Raw genomic sequence first — 25900 nt, 5'->3', positions numbered from 1 at the left:
CGAGCCAGAGAACAGAGGGTGACCGGTAAGGAGGACAGATTTTGTTTCCCAATCCGTTTACTGGATTATGTCGTCTGTATTGTTTGACCATGAGCTCTCTGCATCAGATAACCCTTGGAGTATACAGTAAGCACCTATCACAGACCAAGAAGAAGAACCATGATCAGGAACAACTGTAAACTACAAACTGCAAACCCGAGAATCCGCCGAGCCGCTGGAGAATTTTCCAATTTTGGTTCAAATCTCCACTACATTGCCCAACTCGGACAGAATGATGGAGAAAACTGGAGATGGACCCAAGCCTCGCCACAAAATCTTTGCTGTGGAATCCAGATTATAAATCGGTCAGGTACATATAAGAAAAGTGCAGGTGTCTTCTAGATACCCTTGAAATTTATCCGAATTTACTCTCTGTGTACCACCAAAATGGCATCTCAATTATTCCAACCACTCACAATCGCAAATGTCACGCTCAACCACCGCGTCGTCATGGCCCCATTAACGCGCCTGCGCGCAGACGCCTCGCACGTCCAACTCCCCATCGCAAAAACATACTACGAGCAGCGCGCCTCCGTCCCAGGAACCCTCATCATCGCCGAAGCAGTCATGGTCTCGGCCGTGGCCGGCGGCACCCCGCACGGCCCCGGGATCTGGAGCGAAGACCAAATCGCCAGCTGGAAGGGCATCACCGATGCAGTTCATGCAAAGGGGAGTTATATCTTTGCGCAGTTGTTTGCGGCCGGTCGCGCCGCGGACCCAGGCACGTTGAAGGCGGACGGTGGATTCGAAGTTTCTGCGCCGAGCGCGATCGCCATGGATCCTGATAGCACCGTTACGCCGAAGGAGTTGAGTGAGGAGGCGATTCAGGCGATTATTTCTGATTTCGCGACTGCGGCGAAGAATGCCATGCGCGCGGGATTTGATGGTGTCGAGGTCCACGCTGCCAATGGGTATCTGGTTGATCAGTTCCTACAGGATGTGACGAATAAGCGCAGCGATCGCTGGGGAGGAAATGTTGCCAACCGGGCGCGATTTGGACTGGAGGTTGCCCGTGCACTTGTTGATGCTGTTGGTGCTGAGCGCGTTGGGTTTAGGGTTTCGCCGTGGAATACATGGCAGGGGATGAAGATGGCTGATCCGGTGCCGCAGTTCAGTTACTTTGTTGAGAAGTTGAAGGAGTTGAAGCTTGGTTTCTTGCATGTCATAGAGTCACGGGTTATCAACAATGTCGACTGTGAGAAGGCAGAGGGGATTGAGTTCTTGTTGAAGATTTGGGGCAAGACGTCGCCGGTTCTGGTGGCGGGCGGATATACCCCGGCCAACGCAGAGGAGGCCCTTGCAGGGTACAAGGAAAACGACGTTGCAGTTGTCTTTGGGAGACATTTCCTGGCGAATCCCGATTTGCCGTTTAGAATTCAGCACGATTTGGCCCTGAACAAGTATGATCGGGCCAGCTTCTATAGTCCGATGCAGGAGGAGGGGTATGCGGATTACCCGTTTAGTGCTGAATTCTTGGAGTCGAGGAACTAGAAGAGACAAATAGATTAGATAGACATGCATAATAGATAACTCTAGTAATTCTCCAACCAGAGTGGGGGGATATGGCGGGGCAGAGCTTCTTTGTTCTGACCTCATAAGCCCTTGCCCCCCACCTCAACAATAACACTACCACACTTTCTCTCTTTCTAGGTCATTATCCATACAGCACCATCCAACCATGTCAGCAATCAAATTCCCCGGCGCAGCCCTCGTAACGGGCGCAGCAGGAGGCAAGCCAACCCACTAGCTATGTCCCATTTCGCCACTATTGTCTAACCTCCGTGTAGGAATTGGCGCCGCCATCGCCCTCGCCTTCGCAGACGCAGGATGCACCAGAATAGCAATAACGGACATCAGCGCATCCGGTCTCGACATCGTCCGACAGCAAATTGTAGCAAAGGGCCCTGTCAACGTCTTTCTAAAAGCCGGCGACATAAGCTCCGAGGAATTCGTCGACTCCTTCATCAACCAAGCACACGACTCATTCGGTCGACTTGATTACGTCGTGAACTGTGCAGGCGTGATGCTCAACGACTTTGCCCGCTCGACCGATGTCTCAGCGAAACAGTTCGACTTTGTCAATGGTGTAAATTACCGCGGGACATGGCTTGTTTCGCGCGCTGCGCTAAAGAAGATGCTGGCGCAGGATCCTGTCGCCGATGACCCGGCCGAGACATGGCGTGCGAAGTCGCGGGGGTCGGTTGTCAATATTGCGAGTCAGCTGGGGGTCGTTTCAAGACCAGGTGCTTGTATGTTGTCGCGACCATGGCCTTCCTTCGGAAATTTGTGGTACTAACACAGATATAATAGCGGCATACTGCGCCTCCAAAGCAGCCATCATTGGTCTTACACGGGCTGATGCGATTGACTTTTCCAAGGACTTGATACGCGTTAATTGCGTGTGTCCTGGTGTTATCGAGACGGCATTGACGACAAGCACTCCTGAGCGTGTTGAGGCGATTGGACCGGCTGTGCAGATTGCGCCGATGGGGAGGATGGGCGATCCGAGAGAGGTTGCTGATGCGGTGCTGTTCTTGAGCTCGTCGAAGGCGTCGTTTGTGCAGGGGCATGCTCTTGTCGTTGATGGGGGGTATGTGATTAATTAATCAAAATAAATTCAAGATTCTTCTAGAGCCAGACTTCATCTCTAAGACCGTCTTTACTAGTGTTTGACGGACTAGTAACTATGTAGATCCATCAACCTGCCTTCAAATCCTTTCATTTGCGAGGCTGAACCGGTTTGATTTTCTCTACACACTGTCGGTTCGTGCGCTTCTTCGAAGACAAATTGAGTGGAGTGTTTTTCGCGGGATGTTTATCGGATCATCTTTATATAGCCGGCAAGTTCAAGTAATTGGATTTTCTAGACCGCAAGCGAAGGAAGTAGCAAGATTTCCAAGCTCTGACACTTACTATTAGCTGGATAATCTAGCAATCAAGTTAACGAATCTTATTTTGGTGGAAGTGGTCCCATGGGCCCACTCGCGTGGCTATCGCAATACTCTTGGACGTTCAACTCTGACAACCATGCGGATGCGAGGATCGCAAAGACGTCGCGGTAGCCATGTTACATTCCACGGGAACCGGCCAATACAGAATGACCGACTCTCAGAAAGCTTATCTGGTAAGTGCAGACGCTCTAGGATGTCTGTCAGGGGAAATCGCGTTTCTTGTCGATCACCAATCTCGATCCACACATTCAGCCACATGGATCCTTGCGAGATCCGATCCGTCTATCATCAACTAAATCAAGCTAGAAGTTTGCCATTCTCTGCAGCTCATATTCCCTCAGATCGGCAGGGCTGGAATCTTATAAAAGCCAAGCCCCTGAAGCAGCTTGCTTCTACAACTTTCTCCCGCCATTTTCACTCGAATCTAAATTCTCTATCTCTCACATCCCAAGGTTCATTCGTCGCCCATCGCCACCAAAATGCAGCTCAAGAACGTCCTCATCGCGGCCTCCATGGCTCTCACTGCCTCCGCCGCCGGGAACAGCACAAACACCACCGACATCGCTCCTACGATCCAGAACCGCCTCGCCGGTCTTGAGCTTGGCTACCTACACACCGAGATCATCCTCGCCCAGCTTCGTGATTCCACTGAGGATGTGACTGCCGACGTATGCCCCACTTCAACATCTCAACCTACGTGAGCAACCGAGCTAACCAGATGCTAGGACGTCGTCCGCACATATCTCAAGACCATCTCCGCCGAGGACCAAGCCCTCGACAAGCCCCAGCCCGCTCGTCCCCTGTCAGAGTCAACGCAGCTAGTCCTGTGCCAGGCTTTCCACTCTGTACGTTAGATTCAATTCATCCCACCTACTCACTTGCGAGCCAAATGGCATGGTATGCTAATGTTGATCTTGATAATAGCTCACCGTCACCGGCCTCCGCCTCGACAACGCCCTCGTCAACAATGTGAACCAATTCAACCAGACGCAGCGTGACGAGATTCTCTCTGGCGTTGACCGTGTCTCGGACGAGACCTCCCGGTTTTACGATGATGTTGCTAGTAATGCTCTTACTTACTGTGTGAAGACTGTCCAGACCGATAACAACGCCCTTCTTGAGTCGTTTGCTATGGTTCAGGACGCTTATTCGCAGTAAACGATTGGTATTGAAGGTGGAAGACTTTATTGAGTGTAATGTTTAATCGGGCTGTTTTGTATGTTGTATGATTAGGGACCAATCATCCAGTACATGATATAGATTAATGAGCGCTTTGTATAACATATGGGGTCTGCAAAGGTGGAAGAGGCTTTGCGTGACACGCCGAATGATCGTTCTCAATCCGACATTCGAAGTCGATTGTAAGAAAGTATTTGGACTTCGTGAAAGACTCTTTCAGGGGCCTGGAATCGACAAATCGATGCGTCGAAGATGTAATAATATATCCACTATCGCTATCCTAATATCATCACTTATGGACATCAATCTCACTATGAAGCATGTCTCACGGGTGTCGTTTCTATTCCGCGGCATTCGCCGTATTCTAGGGCTCAGCCATGGTATCACAATTGTAGATCTCCGCCCCGTTGGGATACCTGCGTCAAGGATATGAATATATAACAAGCTTTGGTATCTTTGAGGCGAATAAGGCTTCAATGCTCGTTGGGCTCGCTTCCCGGAACAGAGATGCATTGTCTAGCTGGGTTATGGCGTATATATTGTCTGTATATGTACAGGGTAGAAGTTTATGGTAGCCGTTCAAGCTACAATGGTAAATACATAAACTGCCACAATTTCGCTGTCTGCCAGTGGATGTTTCTCTCGGCCGAACACCGCAATAGACTGATAAATCGTGTATAAATACACAACTATGATCATCGCCCGCCAATCATCCATTTCGACAGTGTGATTTCACTACCATTAGCCACTAGAAGAATCCTATTGACAGCTCGGACTGGTGGCCGGCTTCGAAACCGCTTCTGAAGGATTCGTCTGAGAACAACCATTGGCGATGCCAAGTAAAGTATCATCCACAGCCGCATCATACGCAGCACCGCAATTCGGATCACTGCCGTGACGGCGCTTAGTATCTCATTCTGCAACAGCTGCTCGACAATAGATAAGAAAGTCTCACCTTGACCCCCCACTAGCATTCTCAAAATAAGAGCAGATATCATGCGAGAAACAATCCTGGGTATATGCGTTGCCCAGTGCGGTACCTGTGCACCCTGCGCCGCAGCGACCGTTACATGAGTAGCTAGATTCCGGTGTCTTTGTAAGCTAAAGGCAAAATATATTCAGAAGCAGGGATATGAAGGCATACTCTCCCTCGCCAGCACTGTTAGTTCCGTAGTTGCTGCCAACCACGCCGGAAAATGTGCATGTCTGGCCTGCGCTGTTGGTCCATGTTGCGGTTGCGGTGGATCCAACTGTTAAACAGGTGACCGAGCGTTTGTCGTGGATGTTTGTTGGCGAGGACACTGTCATGGAAACCAGTGGCAGAAGCCCTAAGACGGTATGAATGCCGAGCACCATCTTCAACAGTTTTGGGAATAATATGCGTACGCGGTCTGCTTGACACCCAACCCTTCCATACCAAACATCAAACAAGTCCGTGCGGCATATATACCATGGCCCGGGGAGATTTTCGGAGTCAATTTCGGGGACTTGCCATTTGTGGACTACGTCCGTATCATGTAGCTTCTGCAGGTACTGTTTGGTGGTCCATTATGTTGTGCGTTGCCGTTGAAGACCCACATGGCAGCAGGTTCGCTAAGATGGCGACTTATGGTATCATCGACAGAAGTACATTGTACCGCGCTACCATATAATGAGACCAAAAAAGGACACCTGAACTGCGATATACAGATTAGATATTGAGTTCATCTTTCTGGTTTGATAAGACAACATCAACATTGTATTCCTATCATATATTCCGAGTGACAAATGGTGTTTTTGGAATCGACAGGGAGGAATGACATATCTTGGCGGAAGCTCTGCCACTCCTATAGAAGCTCGTTCAACTAGTCACAGAAACATTCCGCGAATAATGCCGGCGGCTATTGAGCGCTTGAAGGATTTTCCTCTGTTTTATAGCTCGGAAGAACGGAGGCGCACTTGCCTGGTTGGCGTCTTACCTCAAAGGGCAAGCATGGTCACAGCCCAGTTGGATTTGCATGATTCATAAGGTTGAATAAGGGTAGCATCATCACTCTATAGATTGTGTACCATCAATCTCGGGCCAGTCAATGCCGAAGCAGCGACGTAAATGCATGCATTCATGGGAGCAGGGCCAATCGCGGGGCGACTTCCAAGATCTACGGATAATAATCACCTGCATTCCACCAATGAAAGTTACTGACCTTGAAAATACTTGTACCTAGGTTCTCGACATGAAGAACCGGGTAATTCCCCGCCCTGGATTTCGCCGTGTGGGGTACAGCGGCTGATCTTCAGGGAATTCAGGGTCAAAGAGAAATGTTTAAAAGAGATGATATAGGTCGTGGTGTTGGAGTAATGATTTCCAGCCACGACAAATACAATGGCAAAAGTGTGGGCAATCGCGTCCTTCATTCTCGGTGCTGTGGCACTCACAACCACAGAAAATTCTACTCACTTTTCTCTTTCAAATGAACGATTCTCAGTCGCGTTATCCAAATCAAGTGGTCATATCGAGGATGTAATACTCGATGGCCAGGACCTCCTCGGTCCTGTCGATGGCAACACAGGCAAAGGCCCCTACCTGGATTGCTCATGCACGCCCGCTGGGTTCTGGACGCCCGGAAGCGAAGCACAGTTGGATCTAGTCAATGGGAGCGACTCGACGGGCACCCCATACGCCGGAATAATCATGACAGGTACATATGCCTCCACGAACCAGACACTGTCGCAATACTTGTTTCTCCGAGGCGACGAGACGGGCCTGCATGCGTTTTCCAGGGTGACGTACTTCAATGAGAGTGCGCCGTTTCTTCGAGGCCTGGGTGAATTAAGAACACTGTTCCGGCCCAACACAGATCTGTGGACTCATTTCTCGTCGAGCGACGGCAATTACGGGCCCATGCCACTATCCAGCTCCGAGGGCGAAACAGTACAGGATGCAACGACTTACTATGGGAACAATACCGATGACCCCTACGTGACGCAGTATTCCGACTACTTCACCAAGTACACGCTCTCGGAGAGCTGGCGGAACCACGACGTCCACGGCCACTTCAGCGACGGGTCACAGACGGCTGATGGGAGCACCCTGGGAGCCTGGCTGGTGCACAACACCCGCGAGACCTACTACGGCGGTCCGCTGCACTCGGACCTCGTCGTCGACGGAATCGTCTACAACTATCTTGTTTCAGGCCACCACGGGGCACCGACGCCGAACCTCACACATGGATTCGATCGCACTTTTGGTCCGCAGTTCTATTACTTCAACAGGGGGGACGAGGACGCAACATTGGCCGACCTGAGAGCTGATGCGGCGCAGTATGCGGATCCTAAATGGAACGCTGAGTTTTATGATTCTATTGTGGAATATGTTCCCAATTTTGTCCCATCATCGAACCGGACGACGTTTGAGGGGAGAATTGACATCCCCACGGATGCAAAGAGACCAATTATTGTTCTCTCGGAGAATCGACAGGACTTTCAGCTGAACGTCTTTGATACGCAATCTCTCCAGTACTGGGCAGAGATCGAGTCCGGTGGTACTTTTTCGATCCCACGTGTTGTTGAGGGGGAATACAGAGTCACCATCTATGCCGACGGCATATTCGGGTGGTTTATCCAAGACGATGTTCAAGTGTCGAAGATTGCCCAGCAGGACTACCATTTCCACTGGGACGAAGAGGCCGCGGGAAACGAGATCTGGCGCATCGGCAACCCCGACAAGACATCTGGAGAATACCTTCACGGCTACGCACCCGATACCTCTAAGCCCCTCCAACCAGAGCAGTACCGCATATACTGGGGCAAATACGACTACGTCGCTGATTTCCCGGACGGCGTGAACTTCCACGTCGGCGAAAGCGACCCTGCCAAAGACCTAAACTACATCCACTGGTCTTTCTTCCCGTCGCAGGGCAACCATCTGCGATCCGAGTCGTATTATGACAACGTCAACAACTGGACCATTACATTCGACCTGACGCAAGACCAGCTCCATGATACGCAGACAGCAACATTCACCGTCCAACTCGCGGGAACGCGGAATGCAAATGGAAACTCCAAATGGACGCCCGCTGAAAGCGGATACAACGATTTACCATGGACAGTGAACGTCAATGGGCGCTACGAAGACACATGGATAATCCCATACTGGCGCAGCGGCTCATGCGGCGTGCGCAGCGCCATAACATGCCAGAATATTGAGCATCACTTCGAATTCCCCGTGGAATACCTGGCGCAGGGGCGGAATGAGTTTGTGCTCAGCTTGCCGTTTAATGCGACGAGTCCCGAGTCAGCCTTGTTGCCGGATTCGCTTTACGTGCAGTATGATGCGCTGAGATTGGAGATTAGATAGCCAGCCCTTAGCCGCCTTGTGGTTGTTGGCTGAGGGCTCAGGGGGGCGGTTTCTCGTGTTGCTTACGCTGGTGTAACTCTCGCTGCTAATCCTGGCACCACGAACATTCGGAAGGATTCGAGGGGCCATGGGGTCGATATTCTGGGCCATTTCGAGCAACGATAAGCGTTGGGTATCAGCCAATAAAATGAGTTGTTATCTACTATGATGGTTGTACTTGTAACATGCATTAGACCCTTGTCAGGTTCAGCTCCTTGCCTCATGCAGTCCTCCAAAACTCAAACGCTACTTGTAGCAACTTGGTCAGAGGAGCAATAGAACATTTTGTCTACTTGGTATTAGGGAAATGTAAGTGAGGAATACTCAATCAAGTGTTGGTGGCGTGTCAGCCTCGATGGCGTAAGCAAGGCTATCAGCCCTGTATGTCGGGGGTACCTCGAAGCAACCCTGATGAGGCAAGATACGCATCGGCAGTTCGCTCAAGTGTGTGAAGACTTGGCCACTGCTGGTATCTGCTGTGGCGCGACTGAGGCATTAACCCGACACACTTGAGCAGCCCGGCGTATTGAAACAGAGACCGAGCTTTGTGGGCCGGCTTATTTTTTGTAGCCCCAGCCGTATATAAGCGACACCAACATAAGAGCCGGGAAATTTCCAGACGCCCTCGCAGTCGCAGTCGCAGTTGCAGCTGTTGACAACACAACGATCCTTTCTCAATAGAGACACACACACACGCCATCATCAGATATACCTAGATGATGATGGAATCCAGGGAATTATTCACGCGGAGCCTCCAGGTATCGGCCGTCCTAACAGGCTCGCTTCTCTCAGGTCCGGTCTACCAATGTTTAACCCTATATCAACCTAATACTACCATTGCAACCCGCTTACCATACCTCTTTCTCCCACCAGGCTCCATGATGACAATTTCCCTCCTCGCCATCCCCGTCTTCTTCGAAACAACCACATCCCCAACCCAACTCTTCCAGCAATGGGCGCGCATGTTCCACTACGGCCACCGAGCGCACCCCGCAATGGCGGCGATAACATTCACCCTATACAGCTACGCTGCCTGGCGACGGAGCGTAGAGAATAAGCCATGGGGTACATTCCTGATAGCTGGATTGGTCACGACGCTTATGACGCCGTTTACGTGGATTCTAATGCTGCCGCTTAATGGGAGGATATATGGGCTTGCGACGGCGGGGAGGGAGAATCTGGGTGTTACGATTGGGGAGGCGAAGAGGTTGGTTGGGAGGTGGGGGTTTATGCATCTTGTTAGGAGCTTTTTTCCGTTGATTGGGGCTGGGATTGGGATTAAGCAGATGTTGGGGGATTTGGTGGCTTGATCCATTTGAAAAGGTTTGTTCTGTACTTAGGTGGTAGCCGATTATAACCCTACAAATATCTCCAGCTAACATGAGACCCTGTGTTTTATCTTTGGAAATTTAGCGACCTGGTAAGAGTCTACACTAGGTACTCAAAGAGCCAGTACTATCACTTTGCCAAGAATGTGACAATGCAGGGATGGCCTGCCAGTTCAGATGTGCATTGTTGTACATGATACCTCATCACATGTTCTCGCCAAGTCTGTATATCCTCCGAGAGCCCTCTTTAGCAGGCAAAATCCATGCAGAGTAACTACTATAGTACAAGTATAGCCGAATCAACCAATGAATAGATGAAATAGGTACGAGTCGATGTAATATTACTAGGGGTAGCCAGGCTCTAGAGCTCGGGAAGTATCTCCATTACAGAGCCCGCCTAGTACTTGATTTATGAGCTGGGGACTCTAAAGAACACAGAAATTCTGCTATGCGACATTGACAAGCGTACAATGCGCCCGGTGGACTTTAAAATCCGCATCTGCATACAACGGTCCCTAGAAACAATTTCCAATTTGGCTACATGTCTTGCACCTTGCGCACGACTAACCAGGTCGGAACAATCTGTACTACCCAGAGACCCAAACTACATTGGTCAATCAAAGCACCCGCATATCTTGAAAAGACAAACTTACATTAAAGCCTCTGCGCCCATCATAGTCCACTTTGTTTGCACCGCGTACCCCAACGCCGCACCGCCGGTATTAACAGCCTTGAGAAACCCCGTGTACCGCTCCAATTCATCGACATTCTCTGTCAACGAACCAACAAGCGCATACATGAACGTTTGGAATGCGTGGTCCACGAATCTAAACTGGCTATTAGCTGGTTCTATCTTTAAAAGGTTGGAATGACTGGGCCCTTTCTTACCCCTCAAACAACATCAGCAAAAAACTAGCGTAAAACTCGCCCTGAGACCAGTCAAGGCCCACAGGGTTCGTAGCTGAGTAGTACCACTGCACAACAGTATACCAGACCCAAACAAGCGTGTAAAGGATATAAACCCCCGCAAAAGCCCATCGGAATTTCACCGATTTCGATAGCCGCGCCGAGTCAAGGAAGCACCCCATTGCAAATGTCCCCCCGATACCGACAAAAGCGCCCGTGAATGAGGTGAGTGCGCGACCTCGTACGGAATGGTACATTGCTGTGAAGTTGCTCTTGTATGAGAGGAACCACTGCGAGAATATGAACATTGGGGTGAGGAGGAGCATCTGGTCTTGTTAGGTTGAACCATCCATTCAATAAGAATTGGTCTACGGACCTCTCGGCATTTCACTGCGTTGAATACTCGCTTCGCCTCTTGCCATGCGTTGGGCTGTTTCCTGGTTTCGATCTTGTGTCCGTCGCGGCGTATAACTTTTTCGGGATTCGATAGTAAGAGCGCAATGAATGGTCCGCAGGCCGCGATCGCAATTAAAGGGATGTAGGTAACTATGGATATATGTTAGGTGAGTCAAGGGATGACTATCCATTTGCTCAGGACATACCTGGGGTAATCATTCCGCGCATTGAACCCAAGCGCAAGAGCACCGCCGATGGAGTTACCGAGCGCGATGGCACCGTACCAAATTGAAACTATATATGGAATTAGTTGATGTCAAAAAGGGGCCGGTGCTGATGAGGTGCTTCTCACTAAATCTGCCCTTAAAATCCGGCTCTGGGTACGCGAGCATAACCGAAGCTTGAACCACCCTATTGACAATGAGAATGCGGCTTTAAGCAACCTTACAAAAACACAAGTACCATAAAACAGCTGTTGTAAACCCCTGAAGCGCCGAAGCGAAATACATAAGCCAAATGGTGTGGAACTTGTTGTTGCAGTACAACGACGCCCCGTTGATAGCAAATCCCATAACGCCGATACTAAGCACGATTCGTTCCCCGAGCAGGTTAACAAAGACACCTGTCAGCAGGGCAAAGATAACATTCATGCCGTAGGAGATGCCGCTGGTGATATTGACCAGGTGAGGACTCTTCAGTCCGCCTGCACCGAGGGCATTCAGTGCACCGTACATGCCTGGGCCGCAGAAGAATACCCCGGCAATGACTGCTGCTTGGAACCTCGTCGAGCGTCGCCATGGGATTGAAGATACTGTTGTCTCGGTCTCGGGGAAGGTTTGGATTTGGGTTTGGACGGTATTTTTTGCATCGTCTTGTGAGGCAGTTTGTGAAGACATCTTGGCTGCAGAATGGAGGTTCGGGAAAGTGAGAAGGGTATGTCGTATTTAATGAATTAGGGCTGATCAGGGACAGGGGTAAGAAAAGCTCACTCGGTCGATATAATTGGAGTAAGCAACTCATTCGAATTCCTAATGCCATCATTAATTAACCAGCTGCTGCGGATTGGGTGGTGAAGAGATCACATCAGTACCGACGGAATGGCGACAGATATTCGGGGCGAGATAATGGCATCACCGCAATTACTTATAAAACTGACTCCAAAGGGCTGTGCAAGCAGAATATGTACGACAAGCAAGTATGGCGCAACTATCTGTCGACGGAAATAGCGTCACTCAATTGAGTGAGTTCAAGCCTACAGACATCGAGTATCCCGCGACCAAAGACCACCCAGCCGTGCGCCAGCGAGCTCCGCCCCTGCAACCACTTGGACATCACAGACCAGCACGGGGTCCTCGAGAGCCAGTGGCTGTTCCAGAGGACCGTGGCCTTTCTGCAGATGCTGATCTTCCTCATCTGTTTGCCGATTCCGCAGTGCAGCGGATAGATCTGACGCCTTCGCTCGGTACTCTCATTACGGGCCTGCAGCTTTCGGCTTTGACAAATGCGCAGAAGGATGAGTTGGCGCTCCTGGTCGCTCATCGTGGCGTCTTATTCTTTCGGAACCAGGATATAACCGCAGAAGGCCAAAGAGAGCTCTTTGATTATTATGGTACGTAACCCTTTACAGTTCATTGGTTTCGAATTGCAGCTGAACATTGATCAAGGAATCCCTGAGCTACTCCCGGACCCTGAGGACGAAAAGGCAAAAAGCAAGCCAATCATTAATATTATTCAGGAACAAGAGGAGTACGTTATTATAGTATACCCTAAATACTAGACAGGCAAGCTGACACCATAACAGAGATTTCCGCGCCACATATGTCCACTTTAAGTGGCCATTCGCAGATTTCCACGCTGACAGCAGCTTCCAAGCTAACCCGCCCTCGTTTTCGCTCTTGCGAATCGATGAACTACCTCCTACTGGTGGCGATACAAGTTGGTGCGTTTAGCCTCCAGGTGTGGTAAGGATACTATAACCCCAGCTAACCGGGAAATCAGGATATCTGGCTACGGCACCTATGAAACGCTCTCGGCACCTCTGAGAGCCTTTTCGGATACTCTCAGCGCGTGGCATAGCTCCCAGGTATGTGCGGTAATAGTATAGATGTTTTTGTTTCCGCTTCGTGAGAATTATTGACCCCCGGCTCGGTAGCGCGTCTACGAATCCGTCGTAAGCCACTGGAACAGAAACCCTTCAGAGCGTCCAGTCGAAACTCTCCATCCGCTCGTCACCACCCATCCTGTTACGGGTTACAAAGTACTCAACCTCAACTCGGGCTTTGTGACGCGTCTCGATGGTCTAAAGCGCTACGAGTCAGACAAGTTACTCGAGCTGCTCTTTACGCATATCCATACTGCGCAGGACCATATGGTTCGGTTCCGGTGGGAGAAGAACTCGGTGGCGTTTTGGGATAATCGGTATTGAACCAATACCTAGTTCAAGTAAAGAGCAATGCTGACTGGGTATCAGGGCTACCACGCACCGCGCGACGCACGACTATGCACCGCTGAACCGGCATGGTGTGCGTGTTACCATCAAGGGGCAGATTCCGAGGCAAGTTGCTGGGAGCTTGAGTCGGAAAGAGGCTGTTGTGAAGGCATTAAAGGAAGGGAATGCCTATGCTGTTCATGATGATAATACTCGAAAAGGAGATTATTCGCGGGGGTATCCTAAAGGTTTGAGTTGAGGCGTTATAGGCTCTATCTATATTGCCAAGATGGTTTTGCCAATACTAGCCGTGTAATAGTCTGGGAGACCATAGCGTTATAGCTATCTTTTCCATTTTATCTTTATTGGGCAACGTGCAAGTAAAACAGAGCTGATCACTACCCTGTTATTAATGTCTTGCATGATTCAATAGTGCCTACTCCAACTTGGCCAAATAATGATTGGATAGTGCAGGGGTTTCCCAAGAGCACTATCGCGCAAAATCACGCGATGAGAAGTGATATCAGTACAAATACACAACCCCGCCCTCTGCGCACATCAAATCCGGCCTTCAAACCAGATCAAAATGTCCAAGCAACCTGATACCGTGATCCGGCGTCAAGATACGCCTCCCAGCGCAGATGAGCCGCGCCGCTCATTCCGCTCCTTCATCTGGGACACAGACACCCATTTGAAGACACTTGAAGAGCGCCGATTGCTGCTCAAGCTCGACATATCAATGCTCACCATTGGCTGTCTCGGTTTCTTCATGAAATACCTGGACCAGGGGAACCTGTCCAACGCGTATGTCTCAGGCATGCAAGAGGGATTGTCCATGTACGGCAACGAATACACCTACGCACAAACAATGTACACAGTCGCCTACGCCGTGATGCAAATCCCCAGCACACTCATTATCCAGCGCGTAAGACCGAGTATCTGGCTTGCCTGCATGGAAGTCGCCTGGGGCGCATTCACCTTTGCGCAGGCCGGGTTGCGGAATGTCCCTGAGCTGTACGCATTCCGGTTCCTAGTCGGGTTTTTCGAGAGCTCGTTTTTTCCGTCCCTGTTGTACCTGCTGGGGAGCTGGTATACCAAGGGGGAGCTTGCGAAGAGGGTAGCATTGTTCCATATGACCGCTCCGCTGGGGACTGCGTTTGGCGGGTATCTCCAGGCTGCTGTTTACGAAAATCTGAATGGCGCGAGGGGAATTGATGGTTGGCGGTGGCTTTATATTGTCTGCGGCTGCATGACTGTGCCTGTTGGGATTGCGACGTTCTTCTTCCTGCCTGATACGCCGTATACGACGCGGGTGTGGTTCCTGTCAGAGAGAGAGCGTGATCTTGCTAAGGAACGGGTGAGAAGGGCTGGCAAGGCACCGCCCGTCAAGATCACATTCAAGACGTTTAAGCATATTCTGAGTACCTGGAAGTGGTATGCTTTTGTCATTGGATATGTGGTATGTTTCTCCCTGGCACAGTTCTGGGCAACGCAATAACATACATCTCAGCTGTACGGATCCTCGTGCGGTGGAAACGGCTATTTCGCCATCTGGCTCAAGTCGGAGAACTATTCCGTGGCTGAGCGTAATGTCATCCCTACCGGAACCTCGCTCATTTCTGCAGCTTGTGTCGTGCTCTGGGGATTTTTGTCGGACTATACCGGCAGCCGCTTCGCCTGGATTCTTATTCCCCTGGTACCTACCTACCAAGCAACCTCCCCAACACAAAATATAATGCTGACTGACTTGATAGATATGGGGCCTTATCCCGAACGGGATTCTCGCGTTCTGGCCAGACAGCCTTGCCGTGAAGGAATTCGCGTTCTTGACAATTGGGATGCAGCTCATGACAGCCGTTTTGTACGTTGCCCTTTCTTACCGTGATTTCTATATCCAGCTGGTTACTGACATGACTGTCTAGTTATTCCTGGGCGAATGAAATCTGCGCTGATAACAACGAGCAACGAGCAGTGGTAATCAGCAGCATGAACGGCTTCCAGTATGCGGTGGCTGCCTGGCTACCGATTGTCATCTTCCCGCAGACCATGGCGCCGTCCTTTCGTGAGTTCGTCTACTATATCGTGGCTTGGTCTAACAAATACAAGGATACGGATTCCCGGCAACGTTTGGGCTAGTCATTGCTGCGATAATCAGTGTTGTTGTGATTCAGCTGTTTGTTATGCGTGACGAGCGGAAGGCAAAGCGGGTGGTGGCGGAGGGCAGTGTCGACGTATAGATTGAGTAACTGGTACCAGTGTGATCGTTTATAATGGACTCGAATACAATGCAGCATAGTCAAATAAGAGGAGTGGAGCGTAATGAAAGACAGGACAGCAGCTTGAGTGGCCCAAATAGGAAATTTTATATCGCCGCGGGCCCAGCCGGCTTCCTTCCCAACTCCAGGCAGGTCTGACCTTTCAAAGAACGGCAACAACAGCGATACAATACCCAAAGACCCTCTGCGGCAGGGTGGTAGTCAGATAAGATGCGTACTCACCACCACCATAGTTGCAAAAGGCAGTGCAACCTCTATTACATACCCTTACAGACAAGGGGGGGTGGGGGGTTGACTACGGGACGGGATGGACGGAACCTTGGCTTGCGCTAGCTCGAAAAGGAAACACTATATCGCCGATATAAATCATTGGCGCCAAGACAATCATATCGCCGACTCACAGTATCCTAGGAGGACGCGAGGTATAACAATCATGACTCCTATTTTTTTCCCCCAATATGCTCTTACCATACCTATCTGTTATAGCCACAATGAGTGTGATTCGTTCGTCGGGGTTGGTTCTCAACAGAGCTGTACCGAGTCTCAGAACGGCTTTGATATGGCCTTGTACGTATCTACATCAACAGTCACCAAGCACAAGGCGCCGACAAATATCGAGCTGGCAAGAACACAAGTCTTCAACTCTACCTAGCACAGTTATCAATGAAGGGAAGAGCAACAAGCTTGACTACTTTTTGTATTCCCCCCTTCTCCCTCCTACATCCATCAAAACCAATAGCTAACAACCTCCCCTCACGAAACAGAACAAAAACCGACGCGCTCATAAACTGGTCCCGCAACAGCTCCCTCTGGCCCCTCTCCTTCGGCCTCGCCTGCTGCAGTCTAGAAATGATGCACGCCTCCATGCCGCGCTACGACCAAGACAGACTCGGTATAATCTTCCGCGCCTCCCCCCGCCAAGCAGACGTCATGATTGTCGCGGGGACACTGACGAATAAAATGGCCCCCGCGCTGCGCCAGTGCTATGACCAGATGCCCGACCCGAAGTGGGTTATTAGTATGGGGAGCTGTGCGAATGGTGGTGGATATTATCATTACAGTTATAGTGTTGTGCGCGGGGTGGATCGTGTTGTTCCTGTTGATGTTTATGTTCCTGGGTGTCCGCCTACTGCGGAGGCGTTGTTGCAGGGGGTGTTTGTGTTGCAGAGGAAGATTGCGAGGACGCAGACGACTAGGATGTGGTATCGGAAGTGAGGTGGCAAAGTTGGGCGGCTTGTTAACTAAGATGTGAGGGAGGATTGTATGGAGTATCTTCGAATATATCTTCGTTGAGAAATGCGGAGAAGGGGAATAGTGAGTCCAGGTCCATTCCGAGGATATCAGTGTCGCCGGATATGGTGTTCTGCGTCGAGTCATTGCCGGGTGCGTCTATGGAACAGGGCTCGCCTTGGGTCGTGGATGCGATGCCAACCGGCTGCTGGGTCTGGTCGCTGTTCCAGACTCCAGGGTGATCGGGAACCCGGCAGCCATTTGTAGACAAGATGCGCGCAAACAGCGGATAGTACGAGTATAGCGGCGGCCAGTATTCGATAAGTTTACTCAGTACCAACATGCATAGATAAGCTCGGTGGGCTGAAACATCATTCATTTCCGACGGAGTGGATCGCCGTAGATTCTTGATTAGAACGGATAAGGCAGCAAAGACTGCGGGAAGACTTTGGGACATAGTTAGCCATGTTTAAAGGACAGAAGGAAAATACATACACGCGTAAAGGACAAGCAGCCAATAGCTCCGAAGACAGTAGGTCTTCCAGAATCCTCACTATTTGAACTGATGCGTCGAATACCGGCGTCCCCATAGTCATAATCTTGCTGTTTTGGAAATAGTTGCGTCGGAGAAGTATTTGGAATGTGCTGCGCTAGGTGAATATATTGAAGGAAATGGACAGACGGGGGGAAGAGCGAACCAAAAACGTAAGTGGAGAAGAGATGATAAAAAACCATTCTGCAAAGTGAATGTACCCCGTGGACAGTGGATCTCTTTTGGGACCGAGGTTTTCCAGGCCTCCAAGTCGTTCAACTCTTTCAGTGCAGTCGGCAGATCAGGATGAGCCTTGTTCAACGATCGGTGGCACTTGCCCACTTGCCAGACGTTAGATATCAACATTACTCTCGATAGGATCAAGTATTACCTCGTAGACATAATTCGGCAAGGTATATTGTGTGCAGAGCATACTCTTTTCCTGAGCTAATAGGTCCACTAGGATCAGACGTCTCTGAAGCTTCATTCTCAAAATCCTGTTCGGTCAATCGATTTGTCGTGCAATAATCGTCGTTGACGTGCGGAATGCGTCCTAGCAGAACGGCTATAGAGATGTCATGGCTCTACCAACTATAAGCAAGAGTCGTAGATTCGGCGGGTATGCATACATAGATACTCCACCACAGCCGTCTCCAGAGCTTTTTTCTCGACATTTTGAGCTTGTCATATGTTTTCCTGGGCTTTGTTGGCGGAGAAATCACGGGATTATTTCAATGCAGTGCTTACTCTTGATGCATACCCAGAGACTGCGCAAGACTGACAACAACACCAGTCCAATACCACATATCCTTCTGTTGCGTAGGCGTCTCCCACCAAAACGACAAATAGTAAAGGGCTTGCAATACAACAATAGCATTCGATTCATCATTAGCGTCATAGAGCGCCTTGGCTCGTTGGTAGCATATGAATGTCGCGATATATCTGTTCTCGAAGCCTGCGGCCGTCAGAACCGATTGCTCGCAGTGTAAGAAGGCAACAAGGTAGATCGCTTGTAGCAAAAGTGGCGGAGTACGGCCTGCATTATGTTGAAGGTAGAAGGTCCTCTGGTCCAGAATTGGAGCCACCGGATGAATCAGCTCGAAGAATATCTGGATGAGCTGGTCGCTGACTTTGGGGTCGAGGGTGTCGAATGCGCCTAGCTCATTGAGCCTTGCGCGTTCCATTCGGCCATGGTTCTCTACAAACCTTCTGGTCGGGGATTCAAGACGGTCAATGTGCAGATGATGGCTAACTCTTAGGCGAGACTTGTAGTCTTCATGACTTTCGTCTAGCTGTTTACGCGTATACTCGATGTTGAAGTAGTCGCCGTAATAGATTGTGCGACCATCCTGGGCTTCAACGGGAGACTGGGGTTCGATAATTGCGTCGCGACCAGATTCAGGAACATCTTGAGTTCTCTCGCCATTCACAGGCGTGTAGTTTCCCGTACTGGGCTCAGCGCAAGTTTGCGATGCTGGCCGTTGTGCTGAGTCTGGACTTGTACTCAGCGCCGGATCTTCATGAGACCAGTGACGGAACCCAGACCGCCGGACTCGATCACGTTTATGTCTGGTCTGTCAGTAGTTTGTACTTAAAATACGACTTAAATATCACCAAGAGACAACATACTTGCCGCGTCTGGAGACAATCGGCTCACAGGCTTGCCCATTGGCGCGACAACGAGAGCAGGGGGCTTGCTCGGTCCGATCACATTTCACTCGGCGCTGATTGCATGACTTGCAAGCTACTTTTGTCTTGGTTGATGTGACGGGCATCCTTCCAATTTCCAGTGGTGAGAGTAGGTTTGGTGTTGTCCCTTCCTCCATGACGAGCGCAATCACGTGTACTTGACGGCAGAGCCTGGCCACATGATAGTAACGTGATTGCTTCTGCCTGGTGCCCTAACTCGTCTTCCAGAAGCATTGTTTTCCGCAATTCCTCAATGACTTTGTCAAGTTCAGAGTTTTTTTGACACTTTCATGCAGCGCGGTCCGGGTGTTTGAAGGAGGCAACAGGGAGGGAGCAATTTCGAAAGCTTCAAGGTAGGGCTCAACCACCAATATTACGGAGGCCTAAAGTGACAATCGTGCAACATCCCCCACTTCTCAAAAATACTGTATACCGCTTTGCTTACCGCTCTTAGAAAGAATTTTTACCCCTTGTAGAGCTGGGTTATTATATAATTCCTACAAGGCTTTTTCAATGGCTCCACAACCTATCAATCTTGAACCGTACAAGGAAGAGATCATAGATCTCTTCAAGACTGGTTCCTATACTAATAGTATTGTTTTAGACTTGGGCCGCAAGTATGATGTCAAAGTCAGCATTCGTACGCTCAAGGCGCGCCTTAAGAACTGGGGTATTGTACGGAACTTCTCTCAAGGCAAGGACCCAGCCCTTCACGCTCGTATCAAGGTCTTGATGTATCATGTTGGCCTTGGTGAAGCTGATATCCTTAAAGTTCTTCGGTCTGAAGGCTATGGGATTCAGGCTCGTACACTAAGGTTCATCCGTACAAAGCTTGGGAGGCTGTACTGGACATTGAATCCAGTTCGTGACCAGGAACAGGTTAATGCAGTTATGGAAGCTCTTCGTACAGAGCTTGCATCTGGCCAAATTGAAGGTTATGATCGAAAAATGCTGGCAACTCATTTTCGGAGCCAGGGTTTACTTATTGGGAGGTACGGGTATCTAAATATATGTATCTATCAACCAACTAACTTCGTACAGGGACCGGCTCTTCTCATTATACAGTCAACTAGCACCTGAGACTGTACAAAGACGCTTACATGACCTGCAGCGTCACAAAGGTGCCTATATTGTACCTGGGCCAAATTTTATCTGGTCTATTGATGGGTATCTCAAGCTGGCTCCGTACGGCATTGAGATATACGCAGCCATTGATGCCTATTCCAGGTATATTATCTGGGTATATGTAGGCATTAGCTCTCATACAGCTGTAAGTGTACTCAGGCAATTCCTGGATACACTTAGGGTTACTTCAAGGCAGCCTCGATTCGTACGATCAGATCGAGGGGGGGAAACAGTTCTCCTGGCCAAGGCCCAGCATAAACTCCAGCAGTCATACCATCCTGAAATCTCTATTCAAGATTGCTATCTTTATGGTACAAGTACTGCAAACCAGCGAATTGAGGCATGGTGGGGTCAGTTAACTCGAGGTCTGCTTTTCCGATATCAAGTAAGTCTTCGTACAGTTACTTTGATATCAAACTAACTATGCTTATAGACATACTTTCAAGCCCTTGTAGAGGATGCGCACTTCTCCAAGGATAGTTTAGCTGATCAGATTGCTTTATATGCAATCTACATGCCTATTATTTCAATCCAGATTACCTCCTTTGTACGAACCTGGAACAACCATAGCATCCGCAGGCAACGAAACCGGCCACATCTTGTTACTGGCAAGCCTTTTATCAACTACTATTGCCCAGAGGCTAGTGTACGAGACCATGGTATTGAGTTTGATCCAGAGCTTTTTAAGTCTCTTCAGGATGATGTGCAGGACTGGGGTAAGTATCTTCCTTATTAAGACTCTGGCTTAACTAACCCTTGTACACAAGATCCTGATGAGTATTTACCAGCGGAGACCTATGCCTGGACTCGTACGAAGCTCCTAGAGCTTGGCTTTGATCCTGAAACCCCTCCACAAAGTGCTGGGGATGATATAGACCACTCTTCTATCCTCTTTCGTACAATCTATCTTGCTCTCCGGGCTAAAATTAAAGCTCATATTGAGGGTGGTCATCAGCCAGAGCTTAAGCTCTCAGAAAGGCCTACTGGGACCTTTAATTGGGATTCACAGCATGTCCTAGATGGGATAGAAGAGGTGGAGTACAATGGAGAACCTGATAAAAATTCTTGACCGCTTTAGCCTTATATCAAGGAGTATCCGCAACCTTTTGTACAGTCGTGAAATATGACATTCGTGCAACTTCTTAAAATGCCTTTATCAGAACTTTGTCCTATGACCAACCAGCCTCATGGCAATGCATGGTATTGTGAATCATGCCTTGCTACAAGTGAGCCTTTACGCCCTCAACAGACTCGTACAAGTCTGCCACAATACCATACCAGCCACGAGCAGCCTTGTACGGAGCCCCAAACAATAAATCCATAGGGCTTCTGTATTGGTCTTTATATCTAGAGGCTGCGGTTCCGACAATACCGAAAACACGGTAATCTCAAAATTTGTGCTGTTAACAGACAAGCTCACCCGCTAGCTGGTGAATCGCGGCGAACAGATGAGCCCTACTATTGACGAACTCTCGTAGTATATGGTGCCATTTGGCCGTCGAGAACGAGAAAGGTAGGTCGCCAGGATTCGCATGTCCCCATCTCTGTGTTCGGAGCATTGCGTGATGTTGAGCTAGGCGAACGGGAATGAGTATCCATCACCGGTAGGAGGCATCAAAGTCTTAATCTCAAGAGGGACGTCGCACCCAGCAGCTTCCAGGTCATCTGGGTTTGGCAAAGTTGATGCACCCAGTGGAAGGAATCACCCTAGGGCTGTACCGAAGTCGCTGGCAGTCTAATGCTGCGGAGATAGCATTCACTTCGCTGGTTGCAGTTGCATTTGGTATGCTGGACATAGAAAGCTCGTCGAAAGCATAATTTCCGGCTGACCATAGTGTGCGAGGAGCGCCTCCAAGGTACTCTAAGATTACACGAGCATAGGGCTCCATCCCAGTGGTGTTCCACGGTATTGTCAAAGAGTCGTTACCCATAACCAAGGGCGAATCATTAAATCGGAAGGCCGTTTTCTGTATGAATATTGCTGTTATATTCCTAGAGGCAAACAAGTCCACGTAAGCAATCGTGTTGGCGAGAGGTACGAGTGCGCCGCAGATTAAAGTACACACAAGTATTATAAATACTGCCCAGTCTTTTCTGCGCAATGCGGAATAAACTGCCACAATTTCCAGTGCATTAATATAATCAAGTAGGACCGAATGGCTGCCACTGGCCCACCTATCGCTCATGTTTGCCCATGGCGTAACTTTTTTTAGATCAGAGGCCACCCCCTTGGCGATGTATCCAAGCGTGATAAAAGCTAGAGTTGGCAAATATCTGGCAGAAAATAGGATGCCCTTATCATTTGATGAGAAGACCTGCGTTACAGAGTAATGGCGCAGGAGCTCAAGGGCGGCGATAGCTATGAAGGAAAACATAACGAAAGAAATGAGCGCCAGCGGTGTCAATATCGGCGGTATCCATTCGGGCGAGGACCGGCGTCTCCAGCTGGCGCCAATCTTGTTGAAAAATAGACGTATAGCGCATGGTGGGGTTAGGAAATAACCTGGGTCTGTCACTGTCATCTCGGAGCAGCAGAGGGGTTTTAACTTAATATTTTTAGAACTACCTGAGCGGGGCAAGCAAGGCAGTGCAAGGAGTGTCGTGCAAGTCTTTTGCGGGTGCTCTGTGATTTGGCTGCATGGGCGAGGCTGAAACGATCACTGCCAGCTGGTCTGGTTGTACAAGCTACTCATGGCTCTGAAATGCTTGGGTAGCGCAGTCCATACATACACATGTATGCAGGCCAAGAAACTACGTAGTATTTATTGCAACGCGGCTACGCCCTCGGAAGGATATTGCAATAGCTCGTTAGTTGCCGGTGGGTGCAACGCGGTAGGCTTGCTTGTTGCCTTGGTTCTCTAGGCTTTTACCTCCTGCATGTCTATACCCGATAATACTTGAAAATAATGTACATATATCTAGCCTGGAGAGCATTTACAAATTCCTCAACTTCCGTTTTTCGGCTGCGGTCGAGGATCTGTATGACGATAGCAACGCCCAATGACTCCAACAACCTTTCCCCCTCTCTACCCTCTACGGCCGCTTTGTAAAAGAAAGCTGACAGCCGTCCTAAACTCATCAGTACTAAACAACAATCAGAAACAAAAGAAAGACATACCATCGGGAACAGCGTCGCAAACACCCGAATCTCCTCACTCTTCTCCGTCGCATGATGAACCCAATCCAGCTCCAGCGCCGCCTTACCAATCATCCCGGCCATCGAAAGCGGCACATACCGTCTAGCCAGACAATCGTGCGCGCCGGCCCCAAAGACAAGCCAGTTCTTCGTCTGTTTCTCCGCGTCGCCTGTAACCCACCGCTCTGGATCGAAGACTTCGGGGTTAAGATAGGCTTCTGGGTCGTGCAGGGCTGGGTAGCAGGAGGGAATAACCATGCTGTTCTTGGGAACGGTGTACGATGGCGTGATGGGGAATGATCTGGTCGCTAGGTACGGGACGAAGATTACGGGGGGGCGATGGCGGAGGACTTCCTTGATGACGGCCGTGGTGTAAGGGAGGGATTCCAGCATGGGGAGGTCAAAGGGTTTAGAGCGGTCGCCGTTGCGAGCAGCGAGATTCTCGCTTCGAAGCTTGGCGAGCACGTCTGGGCGTTGCGCAAGGATCTGGAAGAGCCAGGTTGTTGCGCTGGAGCTGGCGTCCTGGCTGGCGAAGAGGAAAGTGAAGAGCGTTTCGGAGATTTCTTGGTTCGAGAACTCGCGGATGAGGTTGGCTGGCTTGGGCACATCTGCCTCGCCGGCTGCAACCCGCGCATGGTATCTGGATGACTCGAGCATGTGGAGGACCCAGTGGTCGACGATGCAGGTTGGCTCGGCACCTGGCCTTGCCATGTTGGCCTTGCAGGCTGCAGCGCACTTGGCAAACTCGGCGTGTACGGCGTCGGCGGTCCTTTTACCGCGCCATGGCTTTGTGCCGGGAATGTACATGGACAGTGGAACATTGACGAGTTCGAGCGCCGCGGTAGCATGGTAGAAGTCGTCTGCGATTTTCTTCACCGCGTCTTGAGAGATGTACTCGCCGAAGAAAGTCCTCAGGGACAGGGCGCAATTGATCTCGCGGAACAGCGTCATGAATTCTCGTGGCTTTCCATGGCATGCTTCACTTGCGGCAATGAACTTTCGAAAGCATTCAGCCAATACTCGCTCCTGGGCGGGAAGGTACGTGGCCATCGCCTTGTTGGTGAAAAGAGGCGTCAGACCACGTCGGTACTCGGTGTGTGCCTTCCCCTGAAGAAACACCCAGGCCTTGTGACCAAGAATGTCCTTTGCGATGGGCACGATGCAGGGTTCAGTGTAGGTGGGAGATTTGAAGACTTTGTGGGCGAGGTCGCGATCCGACGCGAGAACGACGAATCTGATTTGATTAGCTATCCAGAGCCGTGCAAGGCAGATTGGGAAGCAAAGGTGTCAGTGCGAAATACTTATGGAAGATGGAGACGCAACTCAATGGTCCGCTCGCCCATTGCTCCAGGTACGATTCAAATCTTGGATGGAGGGCTTGGATGAAAGGGCCCATCAGGGGGATTTTGAATGCTGGACCGGCAATGGAGCCTTTCCTCCAAAGGTACATGGCTGCGAGAATCGTCAACTGAGCTCGCTGACTAGTAAATAGGCACTTTACCTTGGTCATAAAGGACAATGCCGAGGAGAGTGGTGAAAATGTACTGCCAGATGGACCATCCTCTCAGGTATAGTAGGGTGCTCTGTAGAGCAGAGAGGTTGAATTGCGCCTGCCACAATGGCAACTCATTGCTGGAGCTGGAGACATTTAGCAAGGAACCCTCCATATTGCAAGACTCTGATTAGCATGGGTCTGTCTGGTACATTGCGTAAGGACGAGGAGGTCTTGTTTATAACTTTACAACTTGAGGGCATCGAACCATTGCAGACTGACATTCTGGAACCATACCTGATCAGGGCTAGACTCCGATGATCTCAGGAGGTCCATTCGGCCGCTAGTACTGTCCAGGATTAGCATAAATCTAGCACAACTGCTGGTGACATGATTGGCGGTTTCCTATGTGGTAAGCAACGGCCCCTTCAGGTCCACTTTCCATTCTACTCCACCATCTCAGCTTCGCCCTCACGCAACATCCCCCAACCTCGACAACTCCCAATGCGCCCATCACTGCGCCGCTCTTGCGACGTCTGCACCAAGTTCAAGCTCCGCTGCGACCTTCGCACTCCTCGCTGCTCCCGTTGCGTTAAGCGCAACGTCCAATGCGTATACGCCAATCAGCCGTTGACGGCGCCATTGCATGTCAGCCATGATGGTTCGATAGCGCCGCTTGACGAACGCAAAAATCTAAATACATATAGATTCGGCTCGCTTGACCCATTCGACTCCTACCCCCCGACTAGACTACCGAGGCAGCACGTTCAGCGGCTGATTCACAATTGTACGCGCAAGTGCGATAGCATCACCTGACC

The 25900-nt window shown here is 50.1% G+C and overlaps 13 protein-coding genes across 13 annotated transcripts; 9 read left to right on the top strand and 4 right to left on the bottom strand.

The window, feature by feature from the left end:
* Positions 1-426: 426 nt before the first annotated feature.
* On the top strand, positions 427-1537 carry BDV14DRAFT_208858 (alkene reductase; the record flags this gene model as incomplete). Its single annotated transcript, XM_073775504.1, has 1 exon — positions 427-1537. The coding sequence occupies one exon, from the start codon at positions 427-429 to the stop codon at positions 1528-1530; it is 1104 nt and encodes a 367-aa protein (XP_073628224.1). The 3' UTR covers positions 1531-1537.
* Positions 1538-1668: 131 nt separating this feature from the next.
* On the top strand, positions 1669-2676 carry BDV14DRAFT_61414 (SDR family NAD(P)-dependent oxidoreductase). The gene is made up of 3 exons (XM_073777148.1): positions 1669-1769; positions 1827-2288; positions 2350-2676. Exons 1-3 carry the CDS (start codon positions 1718-1720, stop codon positions 2643-2645), a joined length of 810 nt encoding a protein of 269 aa, XP_073628223.1. The 5' UTR covers positions 1669-1717; the 3' UTR covers positions 2646-2676.
* Positions 2677-3396: 720 nt separating this feature from the next.
* BDV14DRAFT_61413 (uncharacterized protein) lies at positions 3397-4225 on the top strand. The gene is made up of 3 exons (XM_073777147.1): positions 3397-3658; positions 3716-3835; positions 3915-4225. Exons 1-3 carry the CDS (start codon positions 3470-3472, stop codon positions 4146-4148), a joined length of 543 nt encoding a protein of 180 aa, XP_073628222.1. The 5' UTR covers positions 3397-3469; the 3' UTR covers positions 4149-4225.
* Positions 4226-6531: 2306 nt separating this feature from the next.
* BDV14DRAFT_189792 (galactose mutarotase-like domain-containing protein) lies at positions 6532-8505 on the top strand (the record flags this gene model as incomplete). The annotated part of the gene is made up of 1 exon (XM_073771248.1): positions 6532-8505. The coding sequence occupies one exon, from the start codon at positions 6532-6534 to the stop codon at positions 8503-8505; it is 1974 nt and encodes a 657-aa protein (XP_073628221.1).
* A 920-nt stretch (positions 8506-9425) lies between these two features.
* On the top strand, positions 9426-9854 carry BDV14DRAFT_200235 (DUF1772 domain-containing protein; the record flags this gene model as incomplete). The annotated part of the gene is made up of 1 exon (XM_073773465.1): positions 9426-9854. The coding sequence occupies one exon, from the start codon at positions 9426-9428 to the stop codon at positions 9852-9854; it is 429 nt and encodes a 142-aa protein (XP_073628220.1).
* Positions 9855-10409: 555 nt separating this feature from the next.
* Positions 10410-12070, bottom strand: BDV14DRAFT_200234 (major facilitator superfamily domain-containing protein; the record flags this gene model as incomplete). Its single annotated transcript, XM_073773464.1, has 7 exons — positions 10410-10476; positions 10526-10699; positions 10761-11104; positions 11155-11215; positions 11381-11468; positions 11527-11585; positions 11637-12070. 7 exons carry the CDS (start codon positions 12068-12070, stop codon positions 10410-10412), a joined length of 1227 nt encoding a protein of 408 aa, XP_073628219.1.
* Positions 12071-12371: 301 nt separating this feature from the next.
* Positions 12372-13861, top strand: BDV14DRAFT_200233 (TauD/TfdA dioxygenase family protein; the record flags this gene model as incomplete). The annotated part of the gene is made up of 6 exons (XM_073773463.1): positions 12372-12783; positions 12839-12920; positions 12976-13113; positions 13173-13257; positions 13327-13592; positions 13645-13861. 6 exons carry the CDS (start codon positions 12372-12374, stop codon positions 13859-13861), a joined length of 1200 nt encoding a protein of 399 aa, XP_073628218.1.
* Positions 13862-14188: 327 nt separating this feature from the next.
* BDV14DRAFT_200232 (major facilitator superfamily domain-containing protein) lies at positions 14189-15839 on the top strand (the record flags this gene model as incomplete). Its single annotated transcript, XM_073773462.1, has 5 exons — positions 14189-15061; positions 15113-15298; positions 15357-15463; positions 15525-15664; positions 15709-15839. 5 exons carry the CDS (start codon positions 14189-14191, stop codon positions 15837-15839), a joined length of 1437 nt encoding a protein of 478 aa, XP_073628217.1.
* A 530-nt stretch (positions 15840-16369) lies between these two features.
* On the top strand, positions 16370-17093 carry BDV14DRAFT_200231 (NuoB/complex I 20 kDa subunit family protein; the record flags this gene model as incomplete). The annotated part of the gene is made up of 3 exons (XM_073773461.1): positions 16370-16445; positions 16536-16575; positions 16643-17093. The coding sequence occupies 3 exons, from the start codon at positions 16370-16372 to the stop codon at positions 17091-17093; spliced, it is 567 nt and encodes a 188-aa protein (XP_073628216.1).
* Positions 17094-17115: 22 nt separating this feature from the next.
* Positions 17116-19466, bottom strand: BDV14DRAFT_200230 (Zn(II)2Cys6 transcription factor; the record flags this gene model as incomplete). Its single annotated transcript, XM_073773460.1, has 7 exons — positions 17116-17554; positions 17604-17753; positions 17807-17981; positions 18032-18224; positions 18270-18336; positions 18388-19209; positions 19270-19466. 7 exons carry the CDS (start codon positions 19464-19466, stop codon positions 17116-17118), a joined length of 2043 nt encoding a protein of 680 aa, XP_073628215.1.
* A 218-nt stretch (positions 19467-19684) lies between these two features.
* On the top strand, positions 19685-21575 carry BDV14DRAFT_61394 (uncharacterized protein). Its single transcript, XM_073777146.1, has 4 exons — positions 19685-20321; positions 20371-20839; positions 20888-21170; positions 21222-21575. Exons 1-4 carry the CDS (start codon positions 19843-19845, stop codon positions 21521-21523), a joined length of 1533 nt encoding a protein of 510 aa, XP_073628214.1. The 5' UTR covers positions 19685-19842; the 3' UTR covers positions 21524-21575.
* Positions 21576-21680: 105 nt separating this feature from the next.
* On the bottom strand, positions 21681-22356 carry BDV14DRAFT_173497 (uncharacterized protein). The gene has a single exon (XM_073768745.1). The coding sequence runs from the start codon at positions 22341-22343 to the stop codon at positions 22116-22118; it is 228 nt and encodes a 75-aa protein (XP_073628213.1). The 5' UTR covers positions 22344-22356; the 3' UTR covers positions 21681-22115.
* Positions 22357-23364: 1008 nt separating this feature from the next.
* BDV14DRAFT_208852 (cytochrome P450) lies at positions 23365-25739 on the bottom strand (the record flags this gene model as incomplete). Its single annotated transcript, XM_073775503.1, has 5 exons — positions 23365-23523; positions 23573-24824; positions 24892-25042; positions 25092-25151; positions 25655-25739. 5 exons carry the CDS (start codon positions 25737-25739, stop codon positions 23488-23490), a joined length of 1584 nt encoding a protein of 527 aa, XP_073628212.1. The 3' UTR covers positions 23365-23487.
* Between the last annotated feature and the right edge of the window lie 161 nt (positions 25740-25900).

The sequence above is a fragment of the Aspergillus stella-maris genome (genome assembly GCF_047715825.1).
Source record: "Aspergillus stella-maris strain CBS 113639 unplaced genomic scaffold BDV14scaffold_27, whole genome shotgun sequence".
NCBI lineage: Eukaryota > Fungi > Ascomycota > Eurotiomycetes > Eurotiales > Aspergillaceae > Aspergillus > Aspergillus stella-maris.
Note: the sequence above shows the minus strand (reverse complement) of the source record. Positions and strands in the feature narration are given on the sequence as shown.

Excerpts from the sequence above, each read along its gene's own strand:
- BDV14DRAFT_61413 (XM_073777147.1), top strand. The coding sequence starts at position 3,470 with ATGCAGCTCAAGAACGTCCTCATCGCGGCCTCCATGGCTCTCACTGCC. Across the intron at positions 3,659-3,715 it reads CTGAGGATGTGACTGCCGAC|GACGTCGTCCGCACATATCT; the intron begins GTATGCCCCACT and ends ACCAGATGCTAG. Across the intron at positions 3,836-3,914 it reads TGTGCCAGGCTTTCCACTCT|CTCACCGTCACCGGCCTCCG; the intron begins GTACGTTAGATT and ends TCTTGATAATAG.
- BDV14DRAFT_61394 (XM_073777146.1), top strand. The coding sequence starts at position 19,843 with ATGGCTCCACAACCTATCAATCTTGAACCGTACAAGGAAGAGATCATA. Across the intron at positions 20,840-20,887 it reads GTCTGCTTTTCCGATATCAA|ACATACTTTCAAGCCCTTGT; the intron begins GTAAGTCTTCGT and ends CTATGCTTATAG. Across the intron at positions 21,171-21,221 it reads GGATGATGTGCAGGACTGGG|ATCCTGATGAGTATTTACCA; the intron begins GTAAGTATCTTC and ends CTTGTACACAAG.
- BDV14DRAFT_61414 (XM_073777148.1), top strand. The coding sequence starts at position 1,718 with ATGTCAGCAATCAAATTCCCCGGCGCAGCCCTCGTAACGGGCGCAGCA. Across the intron at positions 1,770-1,826 it reads CGTAACGGGCGCAGCAGGAG|GAATTGGCGCCGCCATCGCC; the intron begins GCAAGCCAACCC and ends ACCTCCGTGTAG. Across the intron at positions 2,289-2,349 it reads CGTTTCAAGACCAGGTGCTT|CGGCATACTGCGCCTCCAAA; the intron begins GTATGTTGTCGC and ends CAGATATAATAG.
- BDV14DRAFT_173497 (XM_073768745.1), bottom strand. The coding sequence starts at position 22,343 with ATGGAGCCCTATGCTCGTGTAATCTTAGAGTACCTTGGAGGCGCTCCT.